The 20,294-nt window shown below is 40.5% G+C and overlaps 1 protein-coding gene across 3 annotated transcripts in view; it reads right to left on the bottom strand.

Annotated features, from left to right (window-relative positions):
- The window catches only part of STK39 (serine/threonine kinase 39), a 267,366-nt gene extending 247,280 nt beyond the window's left edge, over nucleotides 1–20,086 (bottom strand). For 2 of the 3 annotated variants that reach the window (XM_036236021.1, XM_016165365.2), the window contains exon 1: nucleotides 19,673–19,997. In XM_036236021.1, the coding sequence (XP_036091914.1) occupies nucleotides 19,673–19,871 (199 nt within the window). In that variant the 5' untranslated portion in view covers nucleotides 19,872–19,997. Of the gene's footprint in view, nucleotides 1–19,672 lie in introns of all 3 variants that reach the window. The other variant, XM_016165366.2, reaches the window with a different exon arrangement.
- Between the last annotated feature and the right edge of the window lie 208 nt (nucleotides 20,087–20,294).

Below are 20,294 nucleotides of genomic sequence, written 5' to 3'. Positions count from 1 at the left end.
TCCTAGAGATGGTCTAAGTTCTTCAAGATCAGACTGCAAAAGGGGCTTCCTCTTTATACCACCAAAACATAGCAATGCCTGATACAAAATACACCAAAGCAGGGAGGTATAAATTCTGCCCATCAGCCAGCTCACAGATGCTCAAGTCTTTCTAAAGAATTAGACTCCTTACTCTCCCCATCCTCTTTTTCATGTTCTGAGAAGTGGGGTTCCACTTTTTCCAACTTTCTTAATCAATAAAAACTTTCTTAATCAATACAAATCTTGTTCTACCAGTGAGGAAATTTCAGGATATTACAGGAGTGTTTAGAAAGGTGTGTTTGTATGATTTTTTCTTTTCAATGGTTAATAGCCTGGAGTTTAGGCTGAATTTTTTAGCCTGGTTTCAATGCTGGGAAGTACATGAGCAAAGCCCTATGATTTTCTTTCTTCCATAATGAAATGTATTTGTGTCCACTGAGAGAATTCTGTGTTCTTTACCGTTGTCAACACTTTCACATTACTGTTAATAACTTTTTAAACCTCCCAATGTTCCCATGACAGGCCACAAGGACAGATGTTTTCTGCAACTATTTATTGATTAAATTCTTAGATACTATGATAGAGAAAAAAGGATGAGAGGTCAAATAGTAGAGGGCCTTTTAAAAGATTCCTCATACTCTCATATAATCTCCAGAGCGCTTTCTACCAAGGTAGTAGTAGCATGAGTTTATTTTAAGGACACATAAAAATTGTTTTCGAATGTAGGCACTTCTGTCCACGATTTTCCTGTTTATGAAATGTTTATATCAGGTGCTTGAGTTATCATAAGATTCACTCTTTTTAATAACACAAAAGAAACCTGTTCAAATTGTAGTTATATATGTAAAAAGTTATTGTTAAAATAAAAAGCTTGGTGGGAGGAACTTCATCTTAATGACCACACAGTGTTAAGTGTTAGAGTTTACTGAATGCCAGTGAATTCTCTAAGTCAGTGAATACTTAATTACCCATACCAATGGAAGGTAGGCTGGTATGGAAAATATAAATAAAAACAGCCTTCACATACTGAGGTTTCTGTGTGTAAAACAGGGATGAAGGGAACCTGCTTTGTCCCTGGGTTGTTGTGAGGATTAAAAAATAAACTATGAAAAGCTTTTAGCCTAGGAGTTGTTGACACATAATAGCTCCTCCCTGCCAACTGCTATTATTATAATCATAATCATTATTATTTATTATGCATTGTTATTTATTATGCTTTATGTTATCCTGCAAGGCCAATATGATAGTCCTGAATTTGATGATGAGACACCATGAAGCACAATGAGGCCAAGAAACTGGCTCAAAGTTGCAAAGCTAGTAAATGATGCCAAAGGTATCCAAGCCTGGGTCGATCTGATGTACAGGCTTCAGCTCTAACTGCCCTGAGATGCTGCTTTAAAAATAGGGACCTTTCTTCTAAAAATTACCTCGTTGCTCTGCCAGCTTGAGAATCCTAAAGGCAGGTCATATAGCAAAAGCAGAGAAAGCAAAGGGAACCCTGAAAAGAGCAGGGGGTTTGCAACCAGACATCGCTGCATTCAGACCAGCTGTGTCACCCTCAAAACATTATTTGGTCGCCCAGGTCTTTATTTCCTAAAATTGGGATAATCATACCAATCCCGGCAGGAGCAAGGTTAAGGATAAGACATAAAGTACTTAAAGTACTTGGTCCAGATCTTGGCTGGAACACAGCAGGTGCTCTATAAATTTATATCAGAATCATCCTGTCCGCTTGAATCGCCTTTACATGTCCTCAAGTGTTCAAGGCAAAGAGAAAAAAAACTCCCAGAATTTTAATTCTCAACTTTTTCCCCCAAAGATTACTATATCTCAAGAGATATACTAAAGTTCTCCCCCAAGAGTCAAGTAACTTTTATTACCCATAAATTTTCTTTGGTCATATATAATTTTATACATGTGTATCTTTCACTTCTTTACACATAAAATGCTATAGTTATATATATATATATAATCACATTTACACACACTTTGGCACTTCCAAAGGGAGAAAGAAAAGAGTGTAATGAAAATTAAATCTAAATAGAAAAGAATGGGAAATACTTTTTTAAAAAATTCACTTTTCTAGAGCACTATCATGATACAAAGTAAATGATAAAAGGACAGTTTGCTATACATATACACACATCAGCATTTTAAAGAAAAGGGTAAACAAAAGGACATAAAAGAAAAAAGGTTAAACTTTTTATTTAAATCCAGTACTCAGATATACAGTCAAATCTATATTAAGAGAATATTCGGGAAAATTCACTTTATTTCACGAAATGAAAACCCAAAAAAAAAAAAGTATAACTACGAATGCACTGTATGCCAAGCGCTAGATGATTTCAACTCCTCACCAAAGCAATCAAATAGAGATTAACATACCTATCAGCTAAGACCAGGCTGTCAAAATATAAGCTCTAAATTACACATGTCCTTACCAAAAAAAATAATTAAAAGATTTGTCTCCTAAATAATAAAGGGCATTGTATGAACTTTAATGAAATAATGTTTAATTTTGCTTATGTGCTAAAAGGCATTTTTAAGCAGATTAAAACACAGAATTCAAGACCACCATAAGAAACTTTCCAAAATAAAGTAAGACCAAAGGCAAAATGTGTTGTTCATCTCCATTTCGCCCAACAAAAATTCCCACAAAACGATAATCAAAACCTTTTGTTAAACAGGAGTGTAAATGCTGCCTCTCAAATCAGATTACATTTCAAGTGATCTGAAACCAAGCCTGGGATAGCATTTTATGAACATGGTTCTCATTTTTTAAAATAACTAAGAAACTGCCTTTGAAGGGAAACTGCCCTTTGAGATACTGTGAAACATATACACCAAAGTTAAGGATCCAAGAATTCAAGAGTCATTGAAACATTCAACCCGCTAGCCATCACTTTGAAAGAGAAGCAGACTAGGGTTGAGGAGGAAATAGAACGGGGCGGAGGGGGGGTGGTGGTAAAAAGGGGTATATCTGCTTGATTGTGACCCTCAGGAACAAAGCAGCTTAGAGAAATCTTCCAGAGAAATATTAACTTAACAACCCTTCATCTCAAACACTGGAGAGCCAAACACCTAAGAAAATTAGGGACAACCAGATACTCTCCCCAACACACATGGAGAAGATACATCTGAGATAAAAACTACTCACATAGGAAAATGAGTTGTTCCAGCAGTATCGGATTCCAAGTATATTTTTCAGAACTTCATTGTCATTATGTAAACAAGATGAACTACTTCACAGTACTTTCAAGTCCAGCAGAAAAGGCATGACCATATTTCACGATACAGGCATTGGTAGGTATTTCAGAACTGAAGACAATGCCCAATGGAGACGAGGCACAAGTTTTTCCAATCTACACTCCATACAGAAAAGGGAAAGCTGCTTCCCAGGTAAGTATTTATTGACTTAAAAGAATAAACTACTTCTTAAGCACACCATTAAGTATATATATTTTTAACAACAAAGCACATTAATCAGGATTAGATTTTGGATAGGTCCCTTACCTAAGGGTAATGTTACATAAATACTAACTCATGGTACCTGCCACAATACCCAAGTTCCCTTCTTAGTAAGAAGCTTCCAATATTACACCCTTATTAACCCTTATCGGAGGAGAGCACCAGGGCTTAGGGAAGCATAGGTTGACAGGCGTCCTATGCAGAAATCCTGGTAGAAACTGGATTCTCAATCTGTGGGATAAAAATTGAGAAATAAAGAGAGAATCTGGCAATTAGCATCCAGAGCTATGGCTAAAATGGAAAGAGGAAGAGAGAAGCTGAAAGAGCCATAAGGGCTATGAATGAGCCAAAATTCTGACTCAGCAGAAATAACAGGACAGAGAAACGATGAACAGTTAGGAAGCCATGAACAAAAGCAGACGCCTGCTGACTGGCTAAGTCACACCAAGGTTAGAGGACCCAGAAGTGAGGATCCAAAAACTCCTATTGCTGAGGACTTGTTTGCATCCAGGGTTTAGGAGAACACATTTGACTACACTTCACAAAGACCTGGATACTCAGATTTTCCTGGATTGCTGTAAAGCCTGGGATTAAAGATGAGAATCCTGTCTCCCTTGTCCCACATTGATCTTTATAAATAATGCCCTATTATTTGAGAGTAATTTTAGTGAGTCTCTGGTCTTTGTAACAAAAAGGATATATTCATCAATTTTGTTACATTCCACACTAGACTTTTCACCAATTCAGAAAAACCTTTCCATAAATTTGTTCATAGTATTAAACTTTACGACATTTCATTTTTTAGCCCATAAAATGATGCAACTGCTGTTTCCTGATTTTTCTCTTTTCCAGTCCATTACCACCCTACCCCACCTACCATCTCCTCCTCTTGGTCTTAGATATTTCAGGTCTGGGTCAAGTAGGGGATAATAAGGCAAGATACCTTCTCAGTCTAACTCTCTTCTACCTTTAAGGCAGAAATGGGAACAACTAAGAAACCAATTAATTAGCAAAATAATTGGAGGAAGTTTTCACATTATTTATCAAAAGCACCAATGCAATATCATTTGTCCCTGCAATCCCATTGCTGGATATCGTCCTACGTAAATATGGAAACCTGGAGACAACCAATAAGTTAATAAAGAGTTAGTTAAATAAAGTACATCCACGGAACAGAAATAGACCCAGAATAGAAACAAACTGGCATATTTTTAAATGAGGTACATCTATGAGAAATGACCTAGAATGACAACTGTGAACGTGTATGACATATATATTTTACTACAAATATATTCAGAAAATACATAGAAGTAAAACATACATGTAATATATATTACTTTGTAGAAGTGAAATTTATTAAGTTGAAGAATAATATGCACAGTTACCAGATTACATATATAATAATTACATTTTGGAAAAATCTACACACAGGCATGCGCGCATGCGCACATGCACGCACACACACACACAGAAAAACATCTGGAATGATACATAACAAAATCGCCATATGGGAATTTCTGGGAAATGAAAATTAAAGGTTTTTATTTTCACCTACTTGAAACGAAAGTATTTACTACATCTTTGTAGCTTACAAACTTTTTAAATAAAGACTAGTTACGTCAATAGTTATTTTGTTTAAAGTGCTATGAAATCCTTCAAATTTATAAGACAAAAAAATTCAACATTTAGATTAGTAAATTAAATTCGTAGAGGTTCATTTCTCCCCTATGCCCATGAAATCAACAGCCAGTTCTACAAAAATATATCATATTCAACCAACCTAGAAAATTCTACCACTGCCAGGCCAGTTCTAGGTTTGATATAAAAGGTCAGTGTGAAATCTCAGACATTACTGAGCTCAAACACATCCACAAACAATGAGAAAGTTACCTACTCTTAACATCACCCTTTCCCAGAACTTTCTATAAAATGTTTTCACTTCCAATCACCAAAGTATCAAATATCAGAATAAGGTGATCTACAGCACTCAGAGGACAAAGGCAAAATCCAACAGACCCTTCTAATACTAAATTGTAACATAGGCATTAAGATTAGAATATAAATGTATTCTAGGATTCTGCAAACATTTAAGTATAAGAAAAATACACATGCATACTCTTCCAGTAATCATAACGTATGCTTGACTCTCAGTGTGTGTACCAAGTTCTCAGAAAACAAATCACTTTTGCCAAGCAAGTATTAGTTTAAGACTGGTTTATTTTTCTTACTCCAAACAAATTAAATGTGAAAGTACTGGGAACGCTAAAAAGCATCCATTTCCAAAAATATAAATTTATTTTTTTTAAAGTCTTATCCCACTTGAACTTAACATTCCTAAACCAAAATTCAAACAGTATCTACCCCTGCATGATGAGGTAACGGGTGACTTTTCCCCCTTTTTACTCATCTGTATGATATAAATTTTCTATAATGATCATCTATTATTACTTGTAAATATTTGGTAAGTTTAAAATAAATAAGCTTGGGGTTTTTTTTTTCAATAACTCGGGGGTCTATGTAACACCCTTTTCTCAGTCGTTCTTCCTCACGTGAAAAAGAGGCATCAGTCAACCACAGAGAGGACACTCCACAATTCTAACCCGCGTGTAGTTCTATCTCCCTTTCGGAATAAACGGCAAGTCCCTTAGCATTTAAATCTGTAAATTTATAAAGATAACACTCAACTCTCTCTTCAAATCTAAAAACATATATTTTATGATATAGTTTTACCAGAAACTTGCAATTAATCAATGTATACAGCACATTCCTCATCCTTTTACTATTTCTGCCACTAGTATATGATAAACTAAAGAAAATGGGTAAATTCTGTCATTATCTATTACCAGGTTTCTCATTATTTTACTCTAATAGGCTGGCAAGTCTTTTTTTAAAAACCGACTATCAAAATGGCAGTAAAATACTGCTGGAATGACTTCAAAGTAATGTTCAAGATTGTCTAAGCAACAATCTACCCTTAAACTGAGAGATGATACATGGGCAACATGTTATTTTTTAGGGCTGTGATAGATCTAGTTCACTGACTTCTAGGTGGTGGGAGAAATAATTACATACGTATGCTAACAATCTATATTTTAAATGTGGTGTTGAGTTTTAAAGTCAGCCTGAAATAAAACACCCCAGGGCTAAAAAGGATCAGCACTACACACACGCGCGTGCGCACACACCTCTGCCCTGCGAATGTCACATAAGAATTGACATCTTTTTAGCTAGTTATACATTTCTAAAGTCACTTTTTGAGCAAAAATCATTCTCATGGATAGGATCACACAGCAAATTTGTTTACAAAACCTAAAATCAACCACACTACAACAACCAGGATGAAGATCATTGGGTATTTAGCTCCCCCACAAGTTGGAAAAAAAGTTAAATGAATGACAAACACTGTATATTCATCACCATTGAGCTAAATAAAGCTGCTGTGGTAGACAGTTTGCAAAAATGGCTATGAGAATTCCTCCCACCCCTGTAAGCATGTCCCTTTGCCATGTGATTTTACTGCTCCTCCCAACAAGTAGGGAAATCAATTTCCCTTAAATCTGAGCTGGCCTTGTGATTTGCTCTGACCGACTGAATGAGGTAGAGTGGCACTATGTGACTACCAAGCCTAGGCCTCGAGAGTCCTTGCAACTCAACTTCAGCTATCTTGGAACACTGCTACAGGCAAGGGATATAGTACAGGCAAGCATCCTTGATAATGAGGAATCAGTGGAATGAGAGGCCATCTAACTGCCAGTACCACCCACCATGCACACAAATGAGACCATTTTAAAATTGGTCGCCCCAGCTCAGCTGGCCATAGACTGGCCCTAGGCGAGACCAGAACTGCCTAGTCTAGCCAAGCCCAAATTGCCAATCCACAGAATTGTCAGCAAATAAAATGGTCGTTCTTTTGAGCCATTAAATTTGGGGGTGGTTTGTTACATGGCTATACATAGCTCATACAAAGACCATCAGAATCCATACTCAGAAAACTGAGGCTTTCCATTTGTCAGAAGCACCCCTGAAGGCAAAGCTTCAAATGAGGTGCCCACTTTAATAAGATGCTACCACGGAAACCTTCTGGAAAAAATTACATTGTCCCTTCTTGCCTTAACCCCTTGCCGAACCCCTGCAAACTATAAACTTGGATATGCCCCTGATTTCTTTCTTACTCACTCCTGCTCAGGTCTGAGGTCTTCCGCTGGCTTGTGTCAGTATCTGCCTTTCAGTGATCTCATCTTGTCTCTGGCTTTACAGACCTGATTTTGGAATCCGACCCCCAACTCTCTCACACATCATCTCAGTCCACCAACAGTTTTGCTTTTGCTATCCCTACCTCTAGGCAAACTGCTCATTGTAATCTCAAACCATAGTCCTGGATAAATCTCCTTACTTCCATAAAGTAGTGATGCAGAATTCATTAAAAATAACAGTAAACAGAACTGACTTTAAATAGCTAACAGCTCTGTTCAGGCTAAGGTCATTTTGTAAAGTTAAGTAATTATTCCAATAAAGCTGCAACCGCATAAAACATGTTTAGAAATACCTTAAGAACAAATTAATGTCACATTAGAAAACTGGTCTCATTTCTTCATAGGAGGGCTGATGGAAATGGGTAATTTCTTAAATTTAAAATAAAATTAGCTATAAAATCTAAGAGGGCACCCTCCCATCATGTCTCCTTGAAGGAAAAAAACATTCGCATATATAATAAATGCTGATATGATCAATTTTAAAGTCAGTCATACCTCATAAAGGTCACCTTTCATATTTTTGTCACTCTCTTGCTTCCAAGTAGCTCCAAGAGACAAAAGAGTATTTAATTTTTAAGCAACAAAGAGTTGAAAACAATTGACTCTGAAGATGGGAGACTAAATGGACTATAACCTAGAAGCACAAGCAAAAACAAGTGCCTGACTTTTACCTATCCTGGTGACTACACATTAGTTACCCCCCTTTGCTTTTACGACTATTTAATCAAATATATAAGCGACAAAGCAGCCCATATTGTCTGTTTCTGAAGGCCAGTACAGAGGAGGACATGAAATTATAGCCCTTAAAAAGTCTTGCTGCTTCTATGGAAACAGGAAGATGGCTATAGATGAACTAAGAGGCTCATTATCTCTTAGCCCTAGAGATAGTCACTTTTTAAACAACTGATGAATAATTATTTTAGTAAAGATACATAAGCTAGCCCTGATCTTACCTCATGTCAAAAATACTCAGTTTGTCCTAATGATCACAATTTGAAACTACACAGAAACACTTTTCCTAGCCCTATTTCAGCCACCCAAGTGCCCAGGAAGGGTACCACATTAAAAATGTTTCCACAACAACCCCTGTTGAAGGTCAGGCACTGGATTTAGGACTCCAGAAGCTTGAAAGGGCATCTACAAGAAAAAATAGAAAAGGATCACATAGTAAAGCATTCTCTTTTACAGCCCTAGTCGCCCTGGGGACACTAAACGTGAGAAAGTACAGACTGTTCCTGAATTGCCCCAAATTAAACCCAGTTAATCTCCCTACAAGATTTTTTTTCAACCTTCAGTCATGAATTCCCTTTCCTAACAAAGCAGGTACCCTCCTCAGTTTGAATTTGAATTTGAGTTTGAATTTCTATTAAGGTACTGGCTTGATAACAATGGATGTTTTATTTACTTTGTGATATATAACTTAGGCTAAATCATTAATTCTTTAATTACTCAAACACCAAAATGTTCTAAACTAAGGGAAAAGGAGGGACTATGATTCAAACACACAGTTTAAGTGACTAAAATTGATGCGGTATTTTTTTTCCTAAGTAGAGTTAATTTCACAACTTCTTTGAAATTTTATCAAAAAAAAAAAAAAAAGTCAGTTCCTTCTTCAGAACATAAAAGATAAACTGAAGCGATTCTGTCTACTACAACCGACTCCAACAAGACTCTGAAGTGATTTCTTAAGGAGATGTAACATTTTGATACTTCAGAAAATACCGGATTTCATTTGAGAGGATGTTCTCTGTGTTTACAGTAATCACAAGAACATCCCAGAATGTTAAGTGGGTAAGATAAAAACTCATGCTTCAAAACCGTCTTCCTACGTCAACAGGGGTATCTGTTTCACCACACACAAAAAAGAACTGTTCCTCTGAAAATATGAATTAATTAGTTTTCAAATAGAGCACAGAGTAAAAATGAAAGAATATTTAATCAGGCCAGCATTGCCTGTTTCCTTCTAAGTAGTGGCAATGCCTTAGCATGTTATCAGGAAGTGGCCTCACACCATTTACAGCCATCGTAACAACATTTAGTAAGTTTATTTTACATTTCTGAGAAATTAACATCTGGCACTGTCTAATAAAACTTTTTGTGGTGCTGGAAATAGTCTGTATCTGCACTATCCAATAAAGTACCTTATTGGATAATGTGGATTACAGACGTAAAATTAAACAAAATATTATAGTTCCTTGGCTGCACTAGCCACAACTGGCTACTGAGCACCAGAAACATGGCTAGTGCAACTGAGGTACTGTGTTTTTTTTTTTTAAATAGTTTATTTTTTTTAAATCAGTTTTATGTTCACAGCAAAATTGAGAAGAAGGCAGAGATATTCCATACACCTTCTGCACCCAACACATGCATAGCTTCCCCCACTATCAACATCTCTCCCACACACACACACACAACAGGTGGGACATTTGTTACAACCAATGAACCTACCTTGACGTATCGTTATCACCCAAAGTCCATAGTTTGCATTAGGGTTCACTTTTGGTGTCAGACAATCTATGACAAATGCATAATGACATGTATCCGCCATTATAATAACAGAATAGGTTCACTGCCCTAGACATCCTCTATGCTCTGCCTACACACCTGTCTTGCCCCAGTAATTTATTTCATTTTAATTAATTTAAATAGCCACATGTGGCTAGTGGCTACCATACTGGAGAGCATAGAGCTAGACACTCTGATAGGAATGGTATTGTCACTCTTGCTGTTATAGTTATCAGCCTGGCAAAAGGGACCTGGCTCTAGTGCAGAAACTTTGCACTGGTAATGACCCATCATGAAGCACATCTACTTCATATGCTTTCTTTGTATGCCCTCAACTTGCTGCTCCACAACTTTTTACTTTCCAACACACACACACACACACACACACACACACACACACACACCCCTACCTCCAGCTCCTTGACAGGTCAAAACCAAAGATTAAAAATATAGTCTATTGTAACAGACCAAGTAAAGACGATGGTTGAAATGAAGCTATTTTGTATTTATACATCGCCTGGTTTATGTATTAGATAAACATGCTCTAATGAAAAACATATATATATGTAAAGATCATTTTAACGCCCCTAAAAAAATACATAAAACTTTTATATGATATCTACATGGTAACTATAGTCCCAGATATATTCACTTTATTAAAATGGTAGTTATAAAATTCACTGAGTCAACAGAATTCTAACTTCTTCCTTCCCACCAAAGAGGAATCAATGTAATGTAAATCAGCGAAAATAGTGAACTAGGTAGAAATCATGGGCCTGAGAGTCTAAGAACTTTTGGACCACAGGCAAATTACTTCAGCTTAGGCTGTTAAGCGTCTTCAGTTGTAAAACAAAGGAGCAGGAATATATTTTCCCTCAGTCTCTTCCAAAATTAAATTTCATTATTCACCCTATGTTGTTATGCGATTCCTCACTCAGAAACTGACATAAAAGCTGCCGCTGATCTATCATTCCTTCCCATGAGCACGCTCTTTCCCTGATTTCTGGAGGCACCCCATAATTAAGCAAAGGGGATGGTGACACTGCCAATTAAGATGGAAGGAAAGAAGAAAAAGGAAGGAAGGAAGGAAGGAAGGAAGGAAGGAAGGAAGGAAGGAAGGAAGGAAGGAAGGAAGGAAGGAAGGAAGGAAGGAAGGAAAGGAGCGAGGAAAGATGGACCAGTTAATTCAAGATAAAATATAAGCAACACAAGGCAGGCCAATAGGCACCAATTTAGAAAATATAATCCTTTTTCAATCCTCAAACTAAACAGGGCAAGAATGAAAGCAACTGGAATGCCCCTTGTTATAAACCCTACTGGTTCAAAACAAGATCACAAATTCTTCCAAGCCCTCAACCGTCAATAAATTGACTGTGAGAAGTCTCAGAATTGTCAGAAGTCACTGGCTTCCAAAATACTCTCCAAATAAAGATCTATAATTCACATGAACGCCATCAATGTCTACCCACCATACCAGTTCTTCCAGTAAATAGCTCTAGTAGTACTAAAGGTGGGAAAACCTAAACCTCAATAATGTCACCAAAATGTATATTTTCACCTAAGGGATGAAATGAATGAGCACTCCCAGTACTAGGCCTCTGAGAGTTATACCAAAAGCCATTTATTAGGAAAAAGTAAAATCATCTATCTTAAAATGATGTTTTAGGCTCTATCTTAAAATGATGTGTTCTCATATATCAAAATATACAATCAGCTTAAAAGGTCGATTCATCTAATTCCTCAATACCCAAGAAGTTTCTTAAAGCTAAGCCAGAGTTTACTCTCAAATAACTGTTTGGCAAGTGAGAAGAAACTTGAAATACATCAGCATTTACTCACATCAGATTCCAAAGTGTTTATCTAAATCAATTTTAGAATTAAAGCACTGCCAACCCATTCTCTAAAGGACTGTTATTTTTCCTCTGCTTTCCAGTTAAGCCAAATCTAAAATGACTTTTTAATTAATATATTGAATTCTTCTTTAGTAGCAAAAACTCGACCAATGAATAGCAGATTTGGAAAAAGAAACACTTGAAACACGTGAATCACTTCAACCATCTCGGAGCTGTTTTGTTATAATTTAAACAAAGCTGTCCTTGGGGGAATGTAAAATCTCACATAAGTACATGGAGAATTCTACTTAAATAGAAAAGAAAAAGTTCCCCAAATAATATGCCATAAAAGGAATTATAACACCTATTAGATTGATTTTGACTTAAAAAGATCCAGTTCCACGGTTTGAACATGTACCACACCAATCCTATCACCCTCGGTCCCTTGTCATTTATAAAAATGCAACTCCTGTCATCATAACAACCTTTAAAAACCAGCTGTTCTGACACTCTGTCACCGTTTCGCCTGATCTTCTCCAGCAATCCCAATTTCTACACAGCAAGAGATCCCACAAACCTCTTCGAGGAAGGTTATATATAAATACATAAATGAGAGGGAGAGCACAGACATATTCAAGAAAGAGGAGAGCAATGTTGGGACTTCCCCATCCTGCTTTATAATGACCAAATAGAAAATTGCCACAACTGCAGCAAGGAGCTCCAGGTCCGTTAACCCAGAGAGGCCACCTTGCAGTCCAATAACCTCAGGAAAGCCAGGCCTCTGCCTGCCTACCTGCACAACACAGGCAAGTGGAAGCACTCAAAGTGCTTACTCTTGATCTGAGAGGATTAATGAGCTAATTTCTACAGAGCCCTTTAAGCTGATTGGCCCAAACGCAACTAAATAAGCACCATCATTAACCATAGGCAAGATCAAATCTTCAGGATCCGGGGAAGCAAATTTTTAGAAGTCAGGCAATGTTCTTCTCCCACAAGGCAGGAGGGAGTAGCTGTCCCCAGAATTCAGGCTTTCATCCAGAAAACATTTATCAAGTAGATAATATGGGGTGTAGCGTATGGAGGCAGAAGACACTGTCCTCAAGGAGGAATTAACATCTAGCACCAGGATGGGCAAGAAGGCAAACTATTTTCATATAGTGTGAGGACTGCCAGGGGGTGAAATACACAACAGAACAGGAGCCAAAAGGGAAGTAGGCTTGGGGGCAGATATTATTTCTGTGAAGAGAGATCATTTATTCCAAGTCTCAAAGGGAGCCAGATTAGGGTGTGTTCAATTTATGAACATGCATCGAGCTATGCATTTATGATGTGTACACTTTTCCACATGCATATCATACTTCAGTAAAGAAGAGACTTAAAAGAACACAGAGCTCTCTGTTAAATAGATGAAAATGGAAGGGAAGGGTAGTGGAAGGGTTTTCTAAGCAGAGGGAAAATCTACCTAGCAGAAGCTAGGAAAGCATGAAGCATTTCAGCAAAGGCAGAAGGTTGCTACTGGCTGGGAGTCTGTGCTGAGGATGGAAATGACTGGAAAGGGAGGCAAGAGGCAATTCCCAAAAGGCCTTAAACACCGTGCTTAGAGTTAATTTTGAGTATGATGGGAGACCCACTAAAGGTGTTTAAGCCTGAGGGATAGCTAATACAAATTTGGGTATAGCAGCATCACTTTGGTAGCAATGCATACCAGAGGTGGAAGCAAGAATGGAGACAAAGGACCTGGTTAGGAAGTTATTACAGTAATCCAAATAAGAACTGATAAGGGTCCTAACTAAACTGGTGATGGCCAAGAGGAAGAGTTAGAGACAGATCAAAGAAGACATCAAGTATGCAGAATACTTAGAACTGATGACCAATCAGATGTGGAAAGAAGGAAGATGGGAAAGCAGATGACCACGCATGCTTCTGTTTTGCACCCAAGTGTCTTAGGAAAGATGGAAAATGTTGAAGGAGTAGAATTAGGATTGAAGCAAAAGTAGACATAATGAGCTTAATTTTGAGTATGAAGTTTATGGACTATCTAAACAAAGGCATATAAAGAATGGCCCACACACCAGGCCAAAGATCATGGAGAGCCTCAGCATTTTAGGTGGTGGTGAAGCTTCTAACATATAGAGAAGTGGAACCTGGAGCAGGGGCAGGCAGAAAAGCACACGGAGAAATGACAGATGGTGCCAAATTGTGCAGAGAAGAAGAGAAAGAGAGGACTTCAGTGGCTCTGGCCACAGAAGAGGTCACAGTGATTGTGGAGACTGCAACTTTGGTTTCTTAGCAAAAGAGCAGAAGCCAGATTGCACTGTACTGAGAAGTGAATGGGAGGTTCTTTCAAACAGCTTAGCTGTGAAAGCAAGAAGGTAGAAGCTTGAGGAGGAAGGAGTAGTAAGAGTGTCTTGTTTTGTTCTCTTTTGCTGTTCAAGATAAAGAGCCTTGAGAATACCTATAAGCTGAGAGAAAAGCAAAGAAGGAAGGAGACAGAGGAGCAATAGTGATGACTTTATCTGAAAACAAATGCCCCTGTCCTCTCACTCACTAGGATGGTGACTATTCCTTTTAGTCAGCAGCATTTCCTGCCAGCATGGCAGCCTCCGCAGGGCAAACTCAGAGGTGGAAGAAAAGTGCCGTCTTAGCAGGTTGTTCCCAGAGCCCTTTCATAATGGGCTGTTCCTCCCAGCAACCTTCCCGCAGGATGCTCTCACCACTTGTCAGAGGGCCATTTGGCACATAAACCCCTGAGCTGTCCAAATCACCAGGAGCTCCACAGGCCTCTCCAGCTTCCTCCTACAACGGAGGTGCAGAGGTGTGAAAAAGAAGCTAAGTTATCGTGGGCCTCCGACTCCCCCTGCAAGCCATCTTCTAGCTACCCAAAAGGAGGAAACTAGCAGGCAACCTCTACCCCCTCCAGCTCCCCCCTCCCCCATTTCCTCCCTGCTTGAGACCAAGCAGAGGAAACTCTTCAAGGTATTTCAAAATCTTGCCAGAGACACAGTGTGTTCTCTCCTGATAACCTGAATCTGATTAGCAAATCAGGTTTATAGTAGTTATGGCTAAGACTAATTGAGAGCATGCCCTGTGCCAGGCACTATTCTAAGTACTTTACATTCTCTCAATCCTCACAACCTTATTTTTATCATCTCAATGTTATAAATGAGGAAACTGGATGCAGACACATCTAAGTAATTTGCTCAAGGTCGCAAGGCCAATGACTGCCATTGCCAAGATATGAAATAGACCAGGCTGTCTGACTCCACAGCTCAGAATGTTTCAATTTATTCTCAAACACCATCAAAAAATGTAGTCTACAACAGACTATTAGAGTCAGGGAAATTTTCATAATGTTATCAGTCACAAATCAAATGTATAAAGCAAGTTTCCTAGTAATTCTATCATAAGTTTCTTTTTACCTGCAGAGTTTTCCCATGGTAGTTGATATGAAAATCAAAAGGCCAAGTATCTAAGGCCTCTTGTAGTTTTAAAAAAAAACCAAAAGCCAAATTAACAAACTGACAGCAAGAGCAAAACAAGCCCAGTTTAAAGGTCTGGGAGACCAGAATACACACTCAGTGCTATGGTCCTCTGAGGTGCTACAAAAACAACTGTGACCAAGTGTAGCTCTCACTGTCCTCAAGATCCCTCTAGAATATCTATAAAACCTGTTCTAATCCCTAAACCACAGAACTCCACAGAAACTCTAAGAGCACAGAGCAAAGCTCTCGGCTACTGTGGATCTTATGCTGGGAAAGGCTGTTACTCCTTGAAAACCTGGCCATATGCCTATACTTGGGTGGGCATGGGGAAAACACACCTGAATGGTTAAACAAAACTTCAGAGGAGAGAACTAAGAAAGTACTCAGAGGTCCCTTGGTCCCTTGGTCAAACTATGGCTAGGAGCCTAGGAATCAAATTCTTAATTAAGTAGGTGTTACTTTTAGATAATTCTAAATGACCACCCAGGACCAAAGTGAAACAACTCATCTTGCAAAAAAATCTAAGAAAATCAAACATACTAGGAGGCATGACACCATTTAGTGTTTCATTGAGAAAAATCAGCTGAGATAACAGGCCTTTCTAGACTTATCTGATTCAAATAAAGGCAGGTATTGCCATGACTACCACTCTTTGACAGAAAAGCTCCTTGAGATTGTTCACTTCCATTACAGATGACCAAGTCAACATTTACATGATTCACTTCTTGGCCTTGGGTTAGGGGAGTCACAGCAATACTATTAATATCGCCAACAAATAAGCTAATTTTTCAGTTGGCATATCTGTGAGTGCCCCTTATACTTCTAAAGAAAGAAACTGAGGATGAGATGGTAGGGAGGGGAAAAGGTGAGAACAAAGATTAATGAGCCTGAAGAATATAAACAGGCTAGAAGGCCTCCAAAGGGCAGTTACTTGTATAGGAGACAGAAATATTTGATATCTACGAAGACAACAATACCGATGGCTAAAAGAAAGAATTCAATAATTTCACATCAATAACTTCTCTAAGGACAAAGCTCCCGCCAAAAGAGTTTACATTTCCAGGTTATGCATAATTTTCTGAACCAGATTACTCCTGAGAGCGTTATCAATTCTCCATTGGTCTTTTATAACACAAGAACAACACAACAAAGAGAAAACTTTATTTTTAGACTTGCAAAATCCTGTGTTTATTTTTCTGCAACAGAAGTCAAACAACTGAACCTGCTTTGGTTGGATTTTAATGAACCTCTCCTCTCCTAATCTTGAGGCCCCAACCTCTGCCCAGAAGGAAATGAAGAAAAAGTGTTCCATGTCACGCTGGAAAAGTTAAAACATCTTGGCCTTCTGCTCAGGCATATCTATCTGAGCCTCCTGCTGGTCACTGTTCCCAATGCGGCAGACCTATCAGATGACACGTACTATATGGCGGGGAGAGGCAAAGGTTGTCCACCCACATTCATGTCCAAACTGGTTCAGTGTTTGAACTACTAACTCTGCGTGTAATGTTTAAGCAAAAGTGCTTAACCACAGTTCACTTTTAATTACTCAAAGAGCATTAAACAGTAAATAGAATGGGTTTGTAATTTTCTATAAATATTAGGCCCTTGCAAAATCCTATTCCAACAATTTATTTGTTCAATAACATGGCCTCCACAATAACAAGGCCATCTCTTTTAGTTGGAAAAATGAGATAAATTTAAAATGTAGGAAAGTTCTTCCACACTGTAAACATGCAAAAGTCAAGTAGAAGTAATGAGCAGATATTTGTTCTCGAATTCCTCAGTTAAATTACTTTTTAAAATGTTGATTAAATTGGCCAACTATAATTAACAATCTTGTTACTGTACACAGAAAAAAGCCCTACAATTAATACCATCACTTAAACTAAACTAAGATTTTATTTATTAGTTCACAAAATTGGTCAACTCCAAATATTATGTTTTCCAAAGGAAGTTTGTGTTTTTGCCCTATTAACAAAATAAACAGACAAATTGATTATAAGTAAATTCTGATCCCAACCCTACAGAAAACTAAGTGGCAGATACCCTCATTCAACTTTTATGGACCATCCCTATGTGCTGGGGACAGGAAGATAAATCCTGGAGTTCACAGATGGTTAGGGAAGGTAGCAAAGGAAATAATTAAGCACCTTACAAACTCTTACTCAGACCTCAAAATCCAACTTAAATACAAAGTCTTCTGTGGACTGTCCTGCTTCTCTTTCTCCGGGCAGTCACACCCTCCTTTGTGCTCTCCCTGTGCTCACTCATCACAGCCTATGGAACTTTTCCATAAATTCCTGAAGTCCTTCAGGGCAGAGACTATTTTTATTAATTTCTCTACTGTGAGCACCTAGCACAGTGCTTGAGATAGAGTAGGCCCTCAGATTTTACAGAACAAATAAAAACTTTAGGGTTACATGCTATGAGGCATGTAAAAAGAGAAGTAATCACAATACTTTGCCTGGGGAGAAGCAGAAGGCTTCTCAAGAACAAGCATTTTGGCCATTATTGGAAGCTGAGTGAGATTCATTACAAAAATGGGTGGTACTTAAAAAAAGAGCCTGTGCAAAGGCAGCAAGCAATGGAAGACCAGATGTGTCCTAGGACAGCTGACTATTCGGGGTACAATTAATGTTAAGGCAAACAGGTTGAGGGAAGGCAATAAAACTGGAAAGATGAAGGAAGTTATGTGCCAGGTTTAAGGGAGTTTTCATTGAATACTATAGGCCTTCACATGCCCTTGAAGTTACTTAATCCAGGCAGTGGCACCAAGACTCATCCCTTTAGAGCTTTTGGCCAAGTTATGAAGCTCTGAGTTTTCAAAGAATTTTATATAAAGAATGTCACTTTAGATTATTCGAAGCTTTTATATCCTAGGTTACTGTTCTGCACATCATTCATTCATTCATTCATTCACTCATGTCTGCAGTTTCATTCGCACGGCAGCAAGTGATAAAGGCTCATTTAGACACGAGATTCTTATGATTAACTTTTATAAAGGGTCGAGAATTTTTTTAATGAAAAGTAAGAATTTACGACAAATATCCTGAATTCCTTTTTCATCTCTGTCCTTAAATATCGAGATGTGGGAAGGCAGCATCCCATCCCAGTGCCAGTAAGAAACGAAACTTAGGGCCCATTTTACCCGAAGTCTTCCCTATGTGGGTTTAACAAGCCTCTCGAACTGGATGATCCAATAAGGAAGGTTCTAAGTGAAAAGGCCAACACATATCTCCTGGCCCATCACGTGCCTGGCCAAAGGAAAAGTAACTCCGGCTTCTTGCCGTTTGACTTCGCTGGGTTTTTAAAAATGTAAGATAAGGTGATACTGGTGAGCCGACTAAAAGGCACCAAAAGACACGGAGCGGATCACCGACAGCCTCGGGTTTCGCTCTTGCAGCTCGGCCCTGGACCAGAGGCAAGCATCGGCCCAGTGCAGGGCAGGAGGCCAGGGCGCCTGCTTTCCCCCGGCGGCCGGGCTGGGCTGGGCAGCAGGCGGCGCGCCCCGGCTTTGAGAGAGGCGGGTACCCGGGCGGCGCGGAGGGGCGGGCTGCACAGCGGGCGTGGAGCAGCCGCTGTCAGGGAGAAAGGCCAGCATCCTCCCAGCCTCGAGTAAGAACCTGCGCCTCCGCGACTTCTACGTGGCCCCGTTACCCACGGCGTGTGGCTGCTGACGAGGAGCAGAGGCGCGGCTGCGCCGGCAGGGTCCCCCAGGGCGCGGCGCGGGGACGCTGGAAGCCCAGGGCGGCGCCCCCGCAACCCGACCCCTCCCGCGCTGCCTGTCCGCGTGGCCACCGGCCACGGGCTACGGCTCCCGCGCGGGCGGAGGGGGATGCGGCGGCGTTGCCGGCCCCCCAGCTCTGCTGCCCTGGCGATGTGGGAGATAAAAGTTTGCAGCATGCGGCTCGTCTGCAGTGCGAGTCACATCCGCCGCGCCGCCTTCTGCAGCTCTAGCGCTCATAGACGAACAAATAAATTAAAAAAAAAAAAAAAAAACTGTTGAAGCCGGTAGGCCCCGAAGCCGGCCGCTCTGCCTCCCAGGCGTGCATGCAGGCGAGCCTAGAATCCGGCGCCCCCTCCCAGCCCCGGCCGCGCCCGCCGCACTGACCGATAACCTCCTGCAGCTCGTACGCGTCCCTGCAGATGGGCCAGCCGACTGCCTGCGCCGCCGGGGCCGCAGCCGGAGCCGCGGGCGCCGCCGAAGCCGGCGCTGCTGTCGCGGCCGCCGGCGCCGCGGCTGCTGCTGTCACCGGGGCTGCCTGCTGGGGCTGCTGGACGTGCACGGGCGAGCCGCTCGGCTCCGCCATGATGCTGCCGGAGCGGAGCAGGAGGACGCACCGGCCGGCGGACGACCTTCCACTTGAAACTTCCCTTCCCTTGCCGCCGACACCTCTCGGCCGGCGCACGCCCTCCCCGCCCGCCGCCGCCGCCGGAGCCAGCCACGAGGGGAGGGAGCGAGGGAGGCCGAGCCCGGCGGAGGGAGGAGGCAGCGCAGGCGGAGGCGGGGAGGGGAGGAGGCGGCGGCCGCCACGCTCGCCGCGCGCCCCGAGCCTCGCGCGCGCCGTTCTCTGCCTCGCCGAGGGGAACCGCCGCCCCGCCGCCCCCTCCGGCTCTGCTCGCGGCCAGGGAAGTTTCCACCCAAGGGGAGTGAGGCCGATTTGCGTTTGCTCTCAGGGCCCGTGTCCCTCGCTCCCTGGAATTCCTGTTTTCCCTGCGCCTTCGCCCCCAGA

The sequence above is a fragment of the Rousettus aegyptiacus genome, unplaced genomic scaffold, assembly GCF_014176215.1.
Source record: "Rousettus aegyptiacus isolate mRouAeg1 unplaced genomic scaffold, mRouAeg1.p scaffold_m13_p_2, whole genome shotgun sequence".
Taxonomy (NCBI): Eukaryota; Metazoa; Chordata; class Mammalia; order Chiroptera; family Pteropodidae; genus Rousettus; species Rousettus aegyptiacus.
This window is presented reverse-complemented; position numbering and strand designations above follow the sequence as displayed.